Source organism: Dermacentor albipictus, chromosome 2, assembly GCF_038994185.2.
Source record: "Dermacentor albipictus isolate Rhodes 1998 colony chromosome 2, USDA_Dalb.pri_finalv2, whole genome shotgun sequence".
Lineage (NCBI taxonomy): Eukaryota > Metazoa > Arthropoda > Arachnida > Ixodida > Ixodidae > Dermacentor > Dermacentor albipictus.
In genome coordinates, this window is record NC_091822.1 from 76,075,568 (window position 1) to 76,097,222 (window position 21,655).

Sequence of the window (21,655 nt, forward strand, 5' to 3'; positions counted from 1 at the left end):
CAGTGGTGAGACCCACATAACCCCATACCACTCCTTATAACCTTTATCAACTGACTGACATGTTTTCTCATTGTGGCGCCAGGCGAAGGGCATGCGTGCATTAGGGGCACGTGAAACATCCCGTGGTGGTCGAAATTAATCCCTGGTCCTCCCCCTCCGCCCCTACGGTATGCATCATAATCAAATCATGGTTTTGGCAGCGGGTGAACACTGGGGTTGTATTGTTGTATTCATATCTTGTGTTCAACGAGAAGACAGCAGATTGGGTGAGGGAAGAAACGCGAGTTAATGATACCTTAGTTGGAATTACGAAAAATAAATGGGCATGGGCAGGGCATGTAATGAGGAGGGCAGATAAGCGGTGGTGGTTAAGGGTTATAGACTGGATTCCAAGAGAAGGGAAGCGTAGCAGGGTGCGTCAGAAAGTTATGTGGACGGATGAGATTAATAAGTTTGCAGGGACAACATGGCCACAATTAGCACATGACCGGGGTGTAGGGAGGCTGCTGATGATGATTACGATCTTGATGAACACTAGGGCTAGTTTCGGTTTTGAGACAACGCCGTAGCAGACGCCACGGTTGTCTCCACTCAGTACGGAGCGGCATGCGAGGAGGATGTCGAGGCACCGTAGCAGCCACCGGAAAAAAACGCTCCTCCTACCTCACCTCACCCCTCTCCGCGCGAGCCACAGGGGGAGGGCACGCATCCGGGCCGCGTTCCTCGATCGTGCACGCGACATGAGCCGCGTTAGCCGGCTCACCTTCACAAGCTTCCACTCATACGGGACCTCACGGCGACGCGGACGCCAACGGTCACGGCAGAAGTGCACCTGGAGTGTCCATGTAATTGCTATGGCAATATTAAAGCTTCGCCATGAACTGGTCGCCCAAGAAAAATTCCACAAATTTTATATATATGACTCTCTTTCATTATGTTAGAGGAAGATCTTGAAAACCATTGAAAAGAGAAATGTTGTGTGCAGATTACTCTGATGCATTGAATGAAGCCGATTTAAACTGCCTTAACCCCCGCATTCAGAAATGCCACTTAACGTGAAGCTCATGCTTGACTTGATATAAATGACGCCTGGTGCGAACGCGCTCAAGACATTCACTGCGTTTCTTTTGGTGCGTTCACGACAGGCGTCATGTAAATCAAGTCAAGGAAGTGCTTCAAATTCAGATGCATTTCTGAATACGGGGGCAAGAGTGTTTGTGCATGTCGCAAAGCTACGCTGTATATAATACTTTCGTGCATCACTCTGTCCTTGCCGAACCTCAATTGACGAGCCACCGCGGATTGACACACGCGTCTCCTGCATTTACTGTTTCTCGACAAAGGAACTCGGCGCTATTTTTTACTACTTTCTTGAGAATATGCCGTGATTGCCAAAATGATGATAGAACAAACTAAATGCACTACATATTTCAAGAAACATATCTAATACGCTCGTGAGGAATTTCATAATCATGCACCGTCTTCGCCAGGGTAAAGATCTGAACGAAGCTCTAGTAGTCTTACAAGTTCGATAGCGAAACAAAACCCAATAAGAAAAAAGCTATAGACATTTTTCAGTATCATTCCCTAAATATTCATTAGCACATTACCACAAGGAGAGCTATGCAGAGAATTAGACAGGTATACAATGTTCTTTTTTTTCCGACTAGCAACAACAACTGTTTATGGAAGAAAAAAGGAAGTTGATTTTACTTGTAAGCGAAAAATGTGGACATGGTGCTCTTCATAATATTTCTATTATTCACAAATAACTGTCGCGACAGAAATTGAGTTGATAGAGTTATGTTGAACACAGGAAACAAACATGGCCTCTGTAGCACTTTTCGGTCGCTGACAAATTATAGGAACCTGTCTTATGTATGTATGGTTGTAGTTCGGAAGGCGCATATTAGCATAAAAATTGAGAAACCTAGGTCTACATTAGTGTGTTGTGTATTGGATGCATTGCTGTGCGAATGAAGCTAATAAAAACATAGAATAAACCACATTTATCTGCCTACTTACGTTCTGACGAAACAATATAGCCACGTGCCATGGCCTGCTGGCTCGGGCACATTGAACAAACATACATAGGTTTCCACATAGATTTCTTGCACAGACGTAAGTAAGACGTGAAAATTAGAAGGCGAATGGTGCTGAAAATATCATAAAGAAGAAAGTAATCTGAAAAAAATTAAAAAAATGCAAGCGGTGTAGGTTTTCGTTGGCGCCCGCAGAGAAAGTCGTGTGCACATGGAGGGCATAGCAGACGACAAGCGGGATGGCGTTTCCCTCTCACGCATCAACAAAACCACTGCCATGGCAGCATGCTTGATTTCTTTACCTCCCTTAGTTTGGCCTGCCAAGCACCTGGGGAGAAATTTGTGCTTGACGCGATTCCCCTTTACTTGGGGAGTATACCAACTGACTTAGCCGTGGTTTTGGAACGCAAAACCAACGAATTCAATTCAGCTCAAGCGCATGAGCATTGAAGATCAGTAGCTTTTCGTCCCTTGAACGAGCGCTGGAACGGACCACAGAAATCCATTAGAGATGTGGTGTGTTTGCCAATACATTTTCATGAAATCAGTATCTTCCTAAGGTCTACACAGCGCCAAGTCGGCTCTACATGTGGTTGTAGAGATGGCTTTTATTCCGCCATCACCACATATTTCAACAAAGCCTGCATAGAAACTGTCATCATGGACATGTGTGTGTACCGCCGCTACAACACATTCATGTCGTTCAGACATACTCACCTTCTGCGAGCGAGGGTTTTTAGCCATTTATTTGTGTCTAAGGTTCTACAAAGCCGCATAAAAGATGTTTGCTCAGCCGCGAGCTGAGTGTGTATTTTACTCGTGAAATGTGTGCGATTGTGTGGGGCGACTACAACAGCGTCTTTTATCAAGAAGAGCGTTCAGCCACTGCAAGTGTAAATGATGAAAGTGGTGCGTTTTTCAAAGAATGCATGAGGAAATGTTCTTCAAGCGATGTGGCACAGTTCTCAAGGGGTGGAAGTCATGAACGCTTCGCGCACATTGAAGGAATCAATCATGCATGACTACATCGGGTGTAGGCATTTTCAGAAGTTGCGCCTCTGTGTCATAACTAGGATGTTGATGCGGTTTCCTTTAGTAATAATTGTTAAGTGGTGTTTGAGATCAGCCAAAAGCATGAAAGAACACTTCAAATAGGACAGTTGGAAATAGAAGACTCAGCTAGCCAAAGACGAAGTGTTAATAGATGAAACAGAAAGAAATCGGGCAGTTCTTATAGTGACGCAATAAGCAGTGCCGCCGGAAAATGGGAGTTTTTTAAACAAAAGGTGAAGATTGAACGCTATGGAGAGAGGTGGACACATCAATCAGCAAGCTAGAAAGCACGAACAGGACCTGCCGCAGCAGATGCAAGACTTGGTGCCAATCAATACAGTTAATCCGTGTTTTTGTGACGCAAGAGCTGCAGTACGTTCAAGGAAAACTGTAATGCCTATAGGAAGAAACATATAGAGGTGCGATTAAACGGCAAGAGCTAAAAAATACCTCGCAGCTGAAGCACCAATAAGCCGAGCTTTGTCAGATGTAAAGCCGAGAGAAAAATGAAGTATTGGAAGCATAATATAGTCGTCAGATGTCGCGGGAATAGAAAGTTATCAGGACAATATTTGGAATTTTATTATCGATAGTTGTTTGCTTGTCGCGAGGCAAAGCTGCCAGACTACGTGGATGAGTTCTTGGCAGAGACGCCGACGGCTAGATGGAGAGAAAACAAGTTTACTCCTGCGGGATATTAGCAGGGGAGAAATTGAGAGCGCTCTTGAGGAACTCAGCGGGGGGGTTCTCTTACCGCCTACAGGGAATTACCGCGGCATTTTACAATGCGTTCAAAATGAATACGGCAGCAGCATTGCGTGAGGTATTTTCCGGAGCATTCGAGCGGGAGACCTTACCGCCATCGTTCAATCGTGCACCCGCAGCACTAATCCCAAAATTAAAAGATAGCAATACATCACGTAACATAATGGGACACATGCCAATTATGTTGACAAAAGTTGATTACAAGGTTTTATTAAAAGTTTTTACGCCAAGGCTGCAATAAAGCGGAAGTTAGCTGGGCTGCGTCAGGCATCGGGCATTAGAGGTAGGATAATATTTGAAATATTCATCTAGCCAGAAGCATTTTAGATCATTGCGATAACGCTCTCCTCAAAGCAGTAATGCCGCAAATAGATATAGGTAAGACTTTTGACAAAGTACCACATAGTGTTGTGTTTTTGTTGCTCATGTAGTAGTTGGTTCCGTCACATGTAAAGAATCAAAATGGCCTATCAAAGGTGAAGTACCAATGTAATCGTAAATAGGGAACTCTGAGAACGCATACAACTGTTTTCTTCCGTTCGACAGGGTTGCACGTTAGGTCCTTTCTTTATTGCTGTTTTATTCGAGCCGCTCTATAAAATAATATTGAATAGTGCAGAACTCGGAGAGTTTAAGATATAATCATGCGAAGTGCATGTTCTAACTTATGCTGATGATGTTGCCATATTTCCTCTGTATAGGAAGAGTGTAAGCTCATTATTAGAAATTATTGAAACGTTTGGCCAGAAAATTGGCAGTCTAATTAATAAGCAAAAGAGGAATTGTATTGGGAATTGTGTATTGGTCTCTGGCATGGCCATGGTGATGCCACGCCCGTTGTTTTTTGTGTATATGCAGCGGCTGACAGCACCTAGTACTTATCTGGGGGCACCATTTAATTGATATGGTGAGAACGAGTCAGTCTGGCCCGAAACAAGAAAATAATAAAAATTGGAGGACGCCTAAGCTTCGCCTTCAAGAGTGGGACGCGACAGCGTTCCCGTCGACCCGCCAAGGGGTATAAGACAATGCGCTACGGCACAGCGATCACTTACGATGCGCCCCGCATCGGAATTAGCGCCCACCTATCACGCGGTGAGCGTCGAGCAATGCACGGCAACGAAACGTGCGCCTGAGCGAACGGAACGAACCAAAGAACTCGGTGTCTCGGAGGGGAAACGATCTACGCCAGCCAAACGTCGTGATGGCACGGGTAGAGAGATAGATAGTAATCTAAAGAAAGGAACGGCGCTTGATTCTGCAACCGGGAGCACGGCGAAGTGTCGTCAGGGGAGAGGGAGTCGGGACCGCGAAGCGCCTGGCAGCAGTCCCAATGCGCGCGCGGCGCGCCTCCTGTCGGGGCAGCGCCGTACATTGAGAGGAGGGGGTCTTCTGTGTTTGCCGCGAGACGGCTCTGCGTGTGCGGAAAGCGGAGAAGAAATGCAGCGGAAACGCACTTCGCAACTCGTGTAATTGCGACTTCTGTACGTTACATGTCCATAATTACCGATATACACCGCAGTATAACTTTCCACGGCTCGTTTCGAAGGCAACACCGCATTCACTAGAGGCGCGTTTGTACCGGTTGTAAGCATCGAACTCGTGGCTGAGTGGTAGCGTCTCCGTTTCACACTCCGGAGACCCTGGTTCGATTCCCGCCGAGCCAATCTTGGAAGTTGCTTTTTATTTATCAAGCGCCTGCCATGATTTATCGCTCACGGTCAACGCCACGGACGCCGACGCCAACGACACCGGCTTTTCTGCGACACGAGCTCCTTAACACTATCGCGTTAAAATGCGGACGATGGGCGAAGCACGTGGTGGCAGTGAAATGTCGATATTTGAAAGTGCCGCTATTTCCAACGTTTTCTTATGCTGCGAAAATTATGTATGCTCTTCAGCCACTGTATTGTACACGCCAGCTTATTCTATAATTTCACTGCACATCTCCCACGTTTAGCTGGTGTTTTTTGAGGAAACGAACACCATAGACAAATTTGTTTATTCCAGTAAAGAAGGGTGGTTTGTCATTGTGTCACTTGTTTCTTCAGCAAGCTGTATGACGGTTCATATTCTTAGGAGAGGAAAGAGAGGCTTTTCTTTGCTGTGTTTTCAAACCACGTGTACAGTTGCTATGCACTTTTTTTATTTCTTCAGCCATGGCATTTGTTGCACAATGGCATGGTTCTTGCGCGAAGTTCTGGCGTTAGAATAGTTCCTCAGGGCAAGATTTTCACTTGAGTACACTTGCAACGCAAAATAAAGCGTCTATTTTCCCTGTGCTAATCAGTCGGTTACTGTTCGAAGATGGCGTGGGCAAGAAGTACTCACAAGGATTAAATATATCTAGACACCGGTGAACTTGAAACATATATGTTGAAGCCCCGCGCGGGAACCTTACTTGTTAAAGCGTGGTTACAACAAAGAGTGGTTTGCGTATCGTCCGGAAGAAGATGCTCTCTGTCCAACGAAGCTGGCACTATTGAACAAGTTTTCATTGATTGTAACTGTGCAATATTATATTGGGATATTTTAGAGAAAACTTTAAAGATAAACCTTCCATTCAATGTACATGACATTGCTTCCTTTGCCGGCTGAAACTGATCTTCAACAGATGGATGTTATCTTTTTAGACGGACTGCATGCATTCTGTGTGGTCTCATGGAACGTAGACACTGTGATGTTAAAGGCCCATCTGTGCATAAATAGTTGGTGGAAGTGGTTGTGAAAGTACATGTTGTGTATACGACGATTGAATGGGATCAAGACGTGATGTCTATGTTCGATGTTGCAAAGCATATAAAACGAGTGTTATCCGGGATCACAAGCATCTATTTATGCTCGTAGTCAAGCGAAAAATAAAGAAAACAAACTGAAAAAGAAAGTATGTGTTAACCCACTGGATAAGACACTTGGCTTCTGAGCGTGGGGTGGTAGATTCGAAACTCACCTCTGTCAGCGTTTTTGCTTGCAAACGTATTCAGCTATTTTTACTAAATTATTTGCTTGGTACTAATTCACTGTACGTGACAAACAGACCAACGGGTTTCGTCGTTGGGTAGGCCTAGACATGCTAATGCATTTAAAGAAGGCCATTTTTAGAGGCCATATCTAACGACTTCAGCTGTCCAATAAAAGTATCTTCTACGAGCAATACCAAAATACACAATTATGTAAATCAGTTGAGCACAAATCTGCGAAGTAGCAAAGGTTGCGTTTTCAGATTAATAAATTATCAAGTCTGTTTGCCAGTTTCAAAGTTGAAGAAAATTATCCGTGGGACATGAAAACTGCGAATCAATAGCGTTTCGCGCCTGACGTGCCCACGTTAGGTCATCTATGATGTCAAATTGCAGGGCTATATATTTGGTAAGCAACTAACTTTCGCTATTTCACACGTTTTTGTCGTGATCTGTCATAAACTGTCAGGCACAAGGATCACTACATAGTGCATGCTTTCTTGTTCTGCTCGTGCTTCGTGCAGGTCATTCAGAGACGAGGGCAGTTCGGTAACAGGGTGTACTACTTCTACCGTAACTGGAAAGAGTATGCCACCGGCTTTGGTGATCCGGCCAAAGAGTACTGGTTTGGTAAGTTGGGTTGGCTCGGAGCTCACGTGTGTGGCACGGTTGTGCCGTTTGGTGCAAAGACAACACAAGTGAGACACAAGTCGTTTGCTCTAAACATTACCTGATGATTTGCGTGTCCCCTTATCTTGTTCATTCACCTTCCTGCACAACTTTAGCGATTGGGACATGAAATCCTCACAGGTAAGTTTAGGAAAACAAAAAGACTGCTCATGGGCAGAAAGGGTCCAACGAAACATTCCGATTGGCCTTCGTGATGCCTAAATGATGGGGTCTCATGACAGGCTTTCTATTTAGCACAGCGACAAGGAATAGCCGCTGTGAAAGTTGCCTGGATTGAGCAATAATGTGCTTCAATGACGCACTTGACACGTCCATTTTGCGGCATTGTTTTTAGTTTCGCTCGCTAAGTTATTTCGTAGGACGAAATCATGCAGTAATGGTAAAATCTTTCCTGCAGCATGAAGCGTGCAAGAAAAAAAAAGGCTTACTTGACCCTGTGGAGAAGGACTCCCCCGGCGGAACGAATGCCTCATTGAACTGCTAGATGCCCTGTGGGCTTCCGAGCGGTGTCTGCAGATGTCGGTCACTGTCAACGAATCTCAGTGCGCATCGAAGACAATAGAGCGCTTTCGATTAGATCGCCCAAACTTTGGGAGACTAAAGCCACTGGTCGTGTAAGAGAACGCATAGTGAGTACAAAAGAGTGCGAAGGACCCGCAATGGAGTCGAGGCCCGAAACACTTGGGTGTGGCTTAGGTTGCCTATTCTAAAACTCTCTAAATTCCTTTCTCAAGGTGTAATTTAAGGATAAAGTTTACGCATTGTTCCACTGTGGTGCAGGATTCTTAATGTGAGCATAGCACTGCTCACAAGTAGGAGAGAAATACCTTGTGAATACCAAATATGCCGTTAATTAATACATTTATTCAAAGAAACCACGACGTGGATGGTGTTTGATTTTCTCTGTAACCTCATGGTATTCACCCACGGATGTCAATTTGCCATTCAAGAAAAGATTTCCAAATTCGTGTAGAATGGTTGTCTATAGAATAGTAGTCCTGATTATGGAACTACAAGAAGGTGGTAAAATTTTTGGCTGGTTCAAGGAAATGAATGGGCGCTGAAGCTGCTGCCAAAATTGCTGCACAACCAGAAAGCACTGGTCTAAGCCTAACTTTCAGTATGGCACCCATAGTGCGTCTCACTCTTGAAGTGTCTCGTACCCTACAGATGTGCATATGCGTCACCATAGTTACTATCACCACAAAGCTTTCAACCGATGCTCCCCGCCCTCCCCCCAAATTAGGCCCACATGCAATTTGATGCTCAATAAGCATACTTTTGCTTTTTTTTTATTCGGAAGGTTGCCCTACAGCACAAAGCGTGTGATGCATGGAAGATATATGTGCACGTTGTGTTCAAGGAAGTCCAACAGTCATCTATGGTGAGCACCACAGATCCACAGGTGATGACAGGTAGTGGAGTCTTGATGAGCGCAGTCCGGCGCAATTTCACCATAGGTGCGGTAGACCCTCGAGAGCAGCTGGGTGAGGGCACAAGGGGCAGGTCAAGCCGAAGGTTCGTCGATGGTCTGTAGCTCATAAACAGGTTGCAGCTGGCAACAATGTAGCACCCACGCACATCCTTCTTAACCGAACCTCCTCGCGGCGTGAGAGCCCTGGTGGCCGGGCTTGTCGAGGTGGAGTTACCAATGGGTGGATGGGCGAAGTACTTGCTTTTTCGATAGCCATACGACCACAATGTGTTGTTGGAAGGACGGGAGTGGGTATGTAGCTGGAAGTTGCTGACTTTCTGCGTCTGCCTGAGTGCATTCTGAGACGTCGAGCCTAATCACCACCTTTTCTTAAAACTGATTTTGCTGTACTTGCTGAGTGGTAGAGGGCGCGGCAGGAACACACCCCTTCCGGGCTTCTTTAGGAAAACTGAAAATATTCACTGCGATAATGTCGCACCTCTGCGAGGGGTTTCTCAGAGAATTTCTCCTTACATACTGAACTTAAAGAACGCGTACTCGCACTGGAATTCTAAAGGATAGCATCACCTCTATGAGTGGCCGTATCAGCAAATATGCATGGGCGTGTGTTAAAGCTTCTTTCCTAGGTTATGCTGAATTAGATGTGTGGTTCTGGCCTCGCGCTATGCGGATTCCGCAGAAAGCCTGCAACTTCAGCGTGGTGTGTTTTCTCCTGGCCCCACTGTGGCACACATTTCGTTGCAGATACTGAAGGTGAATCTAGATCAGGGGAGATATTGTTACATATACAAAACACAATATCCAGGGTATACTGACGCTGCGATGCATGTCTGTCGCCCAAACTGTAGATAGCTGGCGTGCAGAACAACAACGTCATCTTCCTCTTCTTTGCACAGCGATGGCTGTTTTGTATTGCTTTCAGTAGTCGCGTAGTGTTAACCTAGTAAAAAAACGCGTAGTAAAAAACACCGTCTAGGGGCAACACAGGGCTGCCAAACCAAGGGAATTTCCCCAAAATCTAGCAATTGCAGGCGTTGTTCAGGGAAATAGGGACATTTGCCCAAATCTAAGGAAATATATTACTAGCACTCTAGAGAGCTGCATACACATTTGTGTACGCCAACATAGTGAACAGCCAAACCGTTCGCGAAAATAAGGATTTCTAAAATGTGTTCAATTCACTTATGATTTGAATTGCGCTGCAAATTTGAATAACGTGTCCAGTATGGTTTTTTAAATTAACGCGAAGTGACACGGGTGTCTGTTATTTTTTAGTGCGAGTATGCGGCTGTAAGTATCGGGTTCTCGGCTTTCACCATGTTTCGCAATGTGTTGCACCAGGGATAACCTTCAAGTGACCAGGTTTCTACTTTTCAAGCCTGCTTGACATGAAAGAATTGGTACCTCCATATCTAATGTTCGTCTAGTGAGTTTTTACAAGGAGCGCACATTATGTCCACTTGACAAAACTCCCTCAATAGAAAATTCGTAGTGTATATGACAGCTGTACGTCTTCGGTTCCTCCTAAAATGCATGAAATGCGGTGAAAATAAGTTTTCAATCAAAGGAATTATATGGCCCCTGAAAGGGCTTAGAAGAAACACTGCTCCGACCCCAAAGCAAACTATGCCTGAAACCTATGTCTGAAGGCGTGTTTTGCTTTCAGTAACCGCACATAGCGATCGTGTTTACATGCGAATCATGACTTATAATCGCACTGCAGTTTAGTGAACGCGTCGTGCCAAGCAAACTACAGGGCGTGCATGCCCAGGGCTGGTTCATCATCATCATCATCAGCCTGGTTACGTCCACTGCAGGGCAAAGGCCTCTCCCATATTTCTCTCACTAACCCGATCATGTAATAATTCTGGCCATGTCCCCGCAAATCTCTTAATCTCATCCACCCACCTAACTTTCTGCCGCTCTCTGCTACGCTCCCCTTCCCTTGGAATCCATTCCGTAACCCTTGATGACCATCGGTTATCTTCCCTACTCATTACATGTGCTGCCCATGCCGATTTTTTTTCTTCATTTCAACTGAGATGTCATTAACTCGCGTTTGTTCCTTCAGCCACAGACACAGCTGTTATACACTTTTCTCCTGAAGGATAATCACACTCTGCTGTTCATGATCTGAGAATTCCTGCCAAACGCACCCCAGCCCATTCTTATTTTTGTGATTATTTCAGTCTCATGATCCGGATTCGGGGTCACTACCTGCCCCAAGCAAATGTATACCCTTACCACTTCCAATGTCTGGCTACCTATCGTAAACTGCTGTTCTCTTCTGAGACTGCTAAACATTAATTTAGTTTTCTGCAGATTAATTTTTAGACCCACCCTTCTGTTTTCCCTCTCCAGATCAGTGAGCATGCATTTCAATTGGTCCCCTGAGTTACTAAGTAAGGCAATATCATCAGCGAATCGCAGGTTACTAAGGTATTCCCCATTAACTCGTATCCTCAGTTCTTCCCAATCCAGGTCTCTGAATACCTCCTGTAAACACGCTGTGAATAGCATTCGAGAGATCGTATGTCCCTGCCTGACGCCTTTCTTTATGGGGATTTCGTTGCTTTCTTTATGGAGGACTACGATGGCTGTGGAGCCACTATAGATGTATTTGAGTACTTTTACATACGACTCGTCTACACCTTGATTCTGTATGCCTCCATGACTGCTGCGATTTTGACTGAATCAAACGCTTTCTCGCAATCCCAGGGCTGGTTACCGTATCATTATTATTTCACTGCTGCTGTTGCACTGGGGATGTTCGTGCACATTTAAGGTAATTTTGAGTTTTCACCTGCGAAAGAAGCGCATACCGCAACACTAAACAATTCAGTAAGGCAAATCTCAGCGTAGGCTGACAGATACGCACTTTACCGCCGAGCACGACAAGGTGGTCTTGGCGTTGCGCAGCCGATTGGTGCATGGGAAACAAGGAAGATTCATTTCGCGTCTTTTACGTTGGTGTCTTGAAGTGGCATACTGCATTGACACTTTAACATTCTCATATCGCACATCTGCCACCTGACGGACGACACAGTAATGACCAACGTACCGTGACAGCAGCTTCTCCCACAAGCTTACACGATGGAACAGGTGCCACTGGATAACTAAAGAACCTATTGAGAAGCGGTTATTTTGGCGCCGGTTATCATACAGGCTCTCGTGGTTGGCGTGTGAGCCAGACAAGCGAGAGCCGGAATCTGCTGGGCGCGGTCGGCACATCAAGTGCGTTCTCCCTGGGCGGGGCTTTAGCTGCAGGAACTAGGGTGTTCAGAAGTGACGACGGTTCACGGTCAGAATGCACGTACAGAGAATCCGGTGGTGTCGTGGCATGATGAATTCTAGGAAAACGTTAAGTAGAGGTAGCGCAAGGTGTTAGTCACGGTGGTCTGATAAAGCACGTACAGAGAACATTTATGGCAGGCCGCGAATAGAGGGTCGGTGCGACCGTTTATTTGAAGATGGTAGGGAGCGGTCAGCTTGTGCTCCGTTCGGCAGGAGCGCAAGTTCTCGTCATTGACTGTGACCAAAATGGTGCGGCCGCGGCCCGTGAGTTACGGTAGGGGGGCCTAATGGAGTAAAATGATGTTGTACCGGAGGAAATTGGCGATGTCAAAGCATAGCTGGTGGGGGAGCACTCGAGTGATATCGTATGTGGTTGCAATATGGAGGATGTTCTGCGAGAACATGGAGGATGTTCTGCGAACTAGATTTTGACGAAACAAGTTGACTATAGTTGGAGTCTCGTTACGTTTTCAGTGTGGATGACGTATGTGGTTTGGAACTTTACAATCGTACGGTATCCATGCGACTGCTCATGCTTGAACTACAGTTGAAACCCGGTGCAACACAGTGAAAGGGAAATTTTTCTTTGTTATTTTTTTCTCAGTTGTTCGTTCGGAAGCAATTCTTTTCCATGGCCACCATCGAATGGAATAGTGTAAATCAGCAATTTACTTGGGGAATGGCTAAGTTGCACAAAACGAGAACCGAATTTGGTTTACACTTAGCCGTCTTGTTCGACGTTCTGACTCCTATGTACTCTTTCAACAACAATGTGGCGGGATCGATTCCTTGACGAAGCGGCCGCAATATGGACGCGACCAACAGCAAGAATGTTTTGCGCTGTGCTTTGGATGCACGTTAAATAACCAGAAGTGGCCGAAATTATTTTGACGCTTCTTACTACCCAGGCAGACATAATTCGTGAGTTGCAAAGGGACGTTCAACCCCACAAATGAACTCTCTAAAGCAATGGTGGCAGCAACTTTGCAAACTGTCATTGTCTTCTGCATTTTTGGCATTGTTTCATATTTGCATAGTCCTAAAAGTGCCACAGCCAATGTAAATTTTCTTGTACGTTCGCAATCTTCGTTTTTCGGCGCTGAATATATTGTTATTGCTCCCGGTATTTTCTCTGACACCTTTTCCTTTAATTTTGTCTTAAACAGGTAACAGAGCGCTACATGCTCTGACGTCGAATGCAGAATGCAGAATGCAGCTGAAGATTGTCTTGAAGAACCACACAGGTGAAAGCGTCTCTGTGGACTACGAGAGTATCAAAGTCGGGCCGGAGAAAGGTCATTTTAGGCTTTCCCTAGGACGATTTCTGGGTCCGAAGGGTAAGAAACAAAAATATATTTCAGTGAAAGAAAGCATGTGGAAATATTCGCTGCTTCATTTACAATTCCTTTACCTATACGGTTTTGCATTATTACGACCAGCTGTTTTGTAGAGTAAGTTACTGTTATGTGGAACCAGCGCAATGAGGGCGACAAGTGTACGAGATGAAGACCTTTACACGGAGCTTCGTCAAAGCATTACTGTTGTGAACACTATTGGTGTGTCACTGCATGAAATGTTTACCAGCACTTTGGGAATTCAGATAAAGCTGGTAATAATGATACATTAGCCATGTGGCTTATTTTATTGAGCCATATTGGATTGCTGTGTAACGAATGAAGCATGCAAAGCATAAAGAAAAAAATAAATGACGCGTGGTAGCTGAGCGGAGTATTCACCAAATAAAAAAACAAAAGATACCTCTTTCATTATATCCTACAAATTTCTTAGAAGTAAGGCTGAACAAATCGAAAAAAGCAAGGACGCGAAGTAACAAACCGCACTGGCAAGCGCCGACTGCCGACTGGAATTTTAATTGAAGTTCACCAGCCACTCTATACCTGTCCCGGTATTAGTCATACCTGCACCTGTCACATATACTTTAGGAAAATCAGCAGAATCTGAATCTTTCTGGCGAAAGAGAAAGCTATTTCCTTTTCCGAGAAAGCAAAAGAGGGAGCGCTTCAATATTCACCTCCTTCCTTTCCGACATGATGTGTTCTCTTATTTCCCTTTCCCTCTTATTTTTCATTTTCCTGTGAATTCTTTTTTCTCAAACATGTGAGTAGATGCGCATTTGTTACGACGTGCCGCTAAATGACTTGCATAACCGTTCTTTACGTTACTACAGTGCAAATGAACTCTGGCTTTGAAACACTGTCCCGTTTGTCCAATTTATTATGTCTCACCACAGAGCAGTGGCATCTAACAGGTAATGTTGCGAGTGCACTCAGTGAAGCGAGTTTATTGGATGATTGCTGGAGCACTTTAATAAGTTTGCAACCAGCACACAAAGAAAAGAATGATAACAAAAGCGCAGTGCACCTGGTGCCGAATTTGCACAAGTTTCTGCACAGGCTCAAGAATGTTTCTGATAGGCATACTGCTAATTTACTTTTCAGAGCCCCGTGCAAGCTTTCCTGAGCGTGCAAGCGCAAGCGTTCGAAAGGCCCCTGTGAGCCACCCATCATGAAACTCCCTTCACTCACTCGCAACGTTATCTACCAGATACCGCTGATCTGTAGTAAAACATATATCAGAGAAACGGGACAATGTTTCCGAAGAATTTCCAAAGAGCTCGTCAGCACTGCAGTAGCGTAAAGAATAATTAAAATCATTTAACGGGGATTTGAAACAAGGACGCATGTACTCCCATGTTTGAAACGACAAAATTCACAAGGAAAGGAAAAGGCAAGAGGGAAAGGGTAATAATAAAGGCATATCATATTCGAAAGGAAAGATATAAATGGGTAATGCTTCCTCTCTTGCCTTATCGGAAAAAAAAATAAAACCACTTTCGCGTTAAAGATTATGATTTTGCTGTTTTTTCTCATGTATATATGACTGGTGTACGCATGCCTGCGCTCGGAAAGGCACAAAATGGCTGGTAAATTCCAACCGAACTTCCATTTGGTGGTCAACCCTTGTCTGTCGTATTTGATTCTTCGTGTGGTTATTTTTTCGTGCCGGTAAATCTGTGTTTAGATGTGAATCAACCAGCCTCATCAAGTTGTTATTAAAAATATGCGTCAAGATACTGCCATACTGGCACGTGACAGTGTTAGTGAATCTTCACTCGTTTCCGGTAAACTTCTTCGCGGTTCTTTCTCTACACAATCATGTTTTTTTTAATAAAGAATAAGTGGACATTTTCTTATGAGTCTTAAGTTATATTGCCCCGTGCCTAAAAAGGCGTGTAACATTTGAATGTTAGCTGCAGTGCCCGGACACACCTCGGAGGATGACGATGTAACCGCGTTCGTCGTAGCATCGATAAAATTCAGAACCTCTCACAAGTGGGCAGAAGTTGATAGGATACCTAATGGGCCACTAAAGAGAAACACTAAATCAGTTGATAATGGTAACCTATCCTATAAAAAAAGTTCATTTTTCCTAATTTTGTGATACATAGTGGGCTTCTGAGCAATAGAAAATTAAAACATAACTTGGCCATGTTATTTCATTTTCGTGCCCGAAATCTAGCGTTGGCCCATCAGTCAGGTTGTTGTGTCGAAATAAAGGCAATCGAAACTTGCCAAGTTCAGTATTCGATCCTCAAATGCAACGTAGTACAAGTTTAGCGATAAAAAATTAACTAGGCATCAGCAGGTGCTGTGAAAATTCATGGCGCCATCCTCACCATTTTTGTTGTTTTGTTTTTGCGGTAATCCTGGGAAATCAACGATTCGCTAAGAGTAAGAGTAGTAGTAGTGAGATCAAAGCCACGTCTATGATTGCACTTTGGATTATCTTCAAATAACCAGCCGATCAACGTGCATGTTTCAACTCCCGATATCCGAGCTGATCGCCCGCCCGCATGACCTCAGAGGTTTGCGTGCACTAGTGGTTTTTTTTCTAGCACGCCTATCCACACGCAAAGAGCTTAAATTTAGTGGTGGGTATGGCTGGCTCCTTCTCTGTACCGCGGCGCTATCACCTAAGGACTTTTCAGGCGTCGAGGAGGCTTTCGCGCACTCCAGTACCGTTGCTGCCGCTTTGATGAGGCGAGCAAAACTTTATTTTTCAGCGATGCATGAATCCTTACTCATTAGAAAATGACCGGAGAAGGTGTACGTGGGGCAAAAAATGTGTTGGCGGCTATTAATTATGAAATGCGTTTATTTTTTTCGAAACGCATACTCCCAATACACTCAGCTAGGCATGTAGAAGCGGTATATCTCTGCAAGCGTTCGTCGCGTTCCAGGTAGAAAGTGTGCACAGCCACCAACTAGTCCCTTTCATCGCTTTTCTGAACTACGTATGTGTTGGCTTTGTTAGCGAACGAACAACCCTAACTCTCCGTAATCAGCATGCCTCTCCAAAGGCAAATATTCGAGGTGGAACGTCACTGAAAGTGCGAACACACGAAGAATGCTTCAGCTAAGACGCAGCGAACTTTAAGAACAGTTTCATTTGAGATTAGAGGAAATCCGTGTGTTTTGCTGCGTGAGGGTTGCAATGTGGGCTTGTTGGTAATGCATCTTCAAGGGGAGTATGGTAGCGCGATTCAAAGACGGGACAAGAGAAGACACAAAGGGACACACACAGCGCTAACTTCCAACACTGTTTATTGTCGAAAACCAGGTCGTACTTATACGCTCAAAGAACACGAGTCACATCCACGTGAACAGATTAACAATCATAGCGATACATTTTGTGATAAGTTAGGCCATGCGCAGAAATTTCAGTTCTTTTTCAGAGAGAGCCAATGATGGTTTGCTGATACATGTGTCCCCTAGGGCATCAATCTGCTCGGCTTCTATTATAAGTCTAGTGAGTTCGCACTTGTTTCTACCGGTAATGGTTGTTGATTCGAAGAGAGGGGAGCACTTACGTTGCTTACAATGAAGGGAGAGAAAGCCATCTGATACAAGTTTGTCGACTTTATTTTTGTGTTCGCGCAGTCTATCATTTATGCATCTGCCCGACTGTCCGACGTAATACTTCCCACACGATAAGGGTATACGATATGCAATTGAAGTCTTACATTCTCTGAACTTCTTCCTGTGTTTAACTTGGCAGCTAGGGGCACTCTCTTTCTTTTCTGGTCTTGTTTTCCTGCACAGGCTGATTAGTTTGTTGGGTGCAGAAAAAACCACATCAGTGTTTCCTCGGCCAGCAATTTTCTTTAGGTTGTGCGACAACCGGTGGATATACGGTATCACTGTTGGTCTTTTTTTCTCTCGGTTCCTATCTCTTTCTGCTCGTTCAGCAGTCCCTGATTGCTGCACTTGCCGAAGTATTCCCTCAGCAACTGATGTCAGTACATGATTGGGATAACCTGCTTCATGCAGCCGCATGGCTTGTTTTGTGAAGGCTTCGTCAGTGGAATGATGGCATGATTTAGTAAGTGCGTTAGTGAAACACATTTTCGCCATTCCTCGTTTTACCAGTTTAGAATGGGCTGAATGATATGACAACAACGGTTTATTTGTCCGGGGACTGTAACACCAGCAAGTTAGTTCATCACCGAAGGTAAATTTAATATCCACAAATTAGATCTTTTGTTCTATAGGCACTTCGAACGTTACATCTAGAGGACAAAGGCACTCGCGTATAATGTTACTAATAGCCGAACACTCTGTGTCAAAGTTGTCTTGCTGAACATTCACAAACACCAAAAAATCATCAACAAATCGAAATATTTTAACAACTTCTGTATCATTGATGCGTGAGCACAGGTCTCTGTCTAGCTTGGCTAAGTACAGGTTGCTTAAAACAGGCGCTAAGCAGGATCCTATACAGATCCCTTGTTTTTGAAGGTACGCAATGTCATTTCTTTGCACAAATGTACCTAGCTAAAAATGCACTGTCTGTCCTACCTGCTGATAAAGAAGGAGGCTTTGTATTATTGTCACATGGAAGCTACAACGAAAAAGCTAATGAAGCACTAGCAGCCGTGTTCAATGAACACAAGGAAATTTCACTGGCGAAAGTCAAGAGCAGAGCTGTAGTGATGTGCCGGGACATGCACCTAAATGAAGTATTGAAATCAATAGGAAAAAGAAAGAATGACAGTCTAGATGTGTTTTTTAGCGCGAAAACTCACAAAAAATGTCTCCCGTTCAGAGTAATAGTATCGGAGAAAGGCACATGGCAGAAATTTATTGCAGTCTATTTATTAGACAAGCTTAACCTGCTCGAGATTAAGGATCCGTTCATCACGAGAAATTCCCCGGAAGTGTTAGCCTTTGTAGAGGCCAACTGTAACACGGGACTAAAGGCCTTCTCAGCAGATGTTAAGGACCTGTATTGATGTTAAGGATGTTAAGGACCTATACAGATCCCTTGTAAAACAAGGGATCTGTATAGAATCCTGCTTAGCGTCTGTTTTAAGCAACCTGTACTTAGCCAAGCTAGACAGAGACCTGTGCTCACGCATCAATGATACAAAAGTTGTTAAAATATTTCGATTTGTTGATGATTTTTTGGTGTTTGTGAATGTTCAGCAAGACAACTTTGACACAGAGTGTTCGGCTATTAGTAACACTACACGCGAGTGCCTTTGTCCTCTAGAAGTAACGTTCGAAGTGCCTATAGAACAAAAGATCAAATTTCTGGATATTAAATTTACCTTCGGTGATGAACTAACTTGCTGGTATTACAGTCCCCGGACAAATAAACCGTTGTTGTCATATCATTCAGCCCATTCTAAACTGGTAAAACGAGGAATAGCGAAAATGTGTTTCACTGACGCACTTACTAAATCATGCCATCATTGCACTGACGAAGCCTTCACACAACAGGCCATGCGGCTGCATGAAGCAGGTTATCCCAATCATGTACTGACATCAGTTGCTGAGGGAATACTTCGGCAAGTGCAGCAATCAGGGACTGCTGAACGAGCAGAAAGAGATAGGAACCGAGAGAAAAAAAGACCAACAGTGATACCGTATATCCACCGGTTTCGCACAACCTAAAGAAAATTGCTCGCCGAGGAAACACTGATGTGGTTTTTTTCTGCACCCAACAAACTAATCAGCCTGTGCAGGAAAACAAGACCAGAAAAGAAAGAGAGTGCCCCTAGCTGCCAAGTTAAACACAGGAAGAAGTTCAGAGAATGTAAGACTTCAATTGTATATCGTATACCCTTATCGTGTGGGAAGTATTACGTCGGACAGTCGGGCAGATGCATTAATGATAGACTGCGCGAACACAAAAATAAAGTCGACAAACTTGTATCAGATGGCTTTCTCTCCCTTCATTGTAAGCAACATAAGTGCTCCCCTCTCTTCGAATCAACAACCATTACCGGTAGAAACAAGTACGAACTCACTAGACTTATAATAGAAGCCGAGCAGATTGATGCCCTAGGGGACACATGTATCAGCAAACCATCATTGGCTCTCTCTGAAAAAGAACTGAAATTTCTGCGCATGGCCTAACTTATCACAAAATGTATCGCTATGATTGTTAATCTGTTCACGTGGATGTGACTCGTGTTCTTTGAGCGTATAAGTACGACCTGGTTTTCGACAATAAACAGTGTTGGAAGTTAGCGCTGTGTGTGTCCCTTTGTGTCTTCTCTTGTCCCGTCTTTGAATCGCGCTACCATACTCCCCTTGAAGTTGCTGCGTGAGTTTGTGTGTGACTGCCTGCTGCGTGCCGCAGTTTCAAGGCTTGTTACGGTTGGCGTGTAACGCCCCAGGCAAAAAAGATGCTCGAAAGACCCTGCTCAACCAAACGGAGGATGTATTCCTAATTTGTTATGGTTGTCTCGAATGGTTGCCGGTCTAGCGGACGCCATTCAGTGTTTACAGGCCCCTTTGGGTGTGTGTGCGTGAAAACGCTTTCCGCCAACTGTCCGACTGTATAGGGGAGGCCATTTTCCGCGAACCAACCCCACCTAGACGAAAGGATCAGCCGCCCATTCCAGACCCGCGGGTTGCCGCCAGTGGAGGCAAGCAAGTGCAACGTCGCCTAGGAAAGTGGGAGCAGCCGCAAAGCACCAACAGGGACGCGAACGCTGCTTAGGAAAGTGCGAGCGGCCGCAAGGGAAAAACGGGGACGTGCAACCTGCCCAGGAAAGTGGGAGCAGCCGCAAAGCACCAACGGGGACGCGAACGTTGCCTAGGAAAGGGCGAGCAGCCGCAAGGGACAAACGGGGACGTCCAACCTCGCCCAGGAAAGTGGGAGCAGCCGAAAAGCACCGAGGGCGACTCAGTGCATGTCGCGTGACGTTGACGTCAGCAAGATCCCACGTGCAATTTTAGTGGGACTATTTAAGGGGTTCCGCAATGTCTCTTTAAAAGCATTCATTCTTTTCTATATCCTTCACCAACCATTGTATGAACAGTGCAAGTTTCGCACTAGAAATCGTCTCATTCCTACCTGGTCGCCATGTTCTACCGGGCACCTGCCTCCTGCCGACAACGCCACGGTACTCAATCGTAACGCCGGTCGAGCTTCGAGAAACAGGCAATGCAACACGCTGAACGCAGCGATGAGTTGTGCGCAAAAGTTGTGAAATGCTACGTTATGCCATTATGTACTCGTTTATTAGGATACTATAGACACCACCAAGGAAGGCATTATGATAATTATGAATGCTATGATTCAAATGTTCTTTACAAAGAAAAAATACTAGTCACTCTTCCGCTTGTCGGCATAGGGAATTTTACTTTATTTAAGAGAAATATCTATTTATGAATGCCTTAGAACCCTTCAGCAAGGCATTAGGTAAGGGGGACACTCAGGTTACATCAACATAAAATAAGTGTTTTTCAGCAAGGCGCGCAAAGATCATCAACGCTGCAAAAGCGTTATTCATACAACAGTATACCGAAGAAAATCAATCAGTCGAGAAGAAAACTACCTCTGAAATAAAATATAAAGACGGGAAAATCTACGTGCAGCAAATGTAACACAAGGCGAATGCCACTGCAGATTAGGCGCACAAACGTGACAGTGGCGATATCAATTCATGAATGACCGCAATCGAAAGTGACAAAAAAGAAAGTAAAACACGACAAAAATAAACTTGCTATCTACGATGAACTACAAGACGAGATACAATGAATGGTGTGTCAAACTAAACATTATTCCTTTAGAAATACAAATTGCAAAGTAATAAAATTCTAGTATTTAATATTAAAAATAAAAAAATAAAGATATAGTTCTCAACTGCGAGCATCGTAGGCGGCGTCGGAGCTGCGAGCCAGCCGTAAGGAGTCGGTTAGGACATGCACGCGCAACTGACACTGGTGTCGGTGTAGCCGGCGCAGTAGCAATCGGCTCGCTCACTTTTTTGTACTACATGCGGGTGGTTGCGATTTTCAGATGGTTTCCTGCCCATCGTAGTCTGCTGGAGTGTGAGTATCTGCGACCATAATTGTTCTTCTTTGAGCTCCTCGAACACG

General features: G+C 44.6%; 1 protein-coding gene across 4 annotated transcripts in view; it reads left to right on the top strand.

Moving 5' to 3' along the window:
* Positions 1–21,655, top strand: part of LOC135913109 (techylectin-5A-like) — a 72,937-nt gene that overhangs the window by 40,863 nt on the left and 10,419 nt on the right. For all 4 annotated transcript variants that reach the window (XM_065445780.2, XM_070533675.1, XM_065445777.2 and 1 more), the window contains 2 exons: positions 7,345–7,450; positions 13,406–13,576. In XM_065445780.2, the coding sequence (XP_065301852.1) occupies positions 7,345–7,450; positions 13,406–13,576 (277 nt within the window). The remainder of the gene's footprint in view (positions 1–7,344; positions 7,451–13,405; positions 13,577–21,655) is intronic.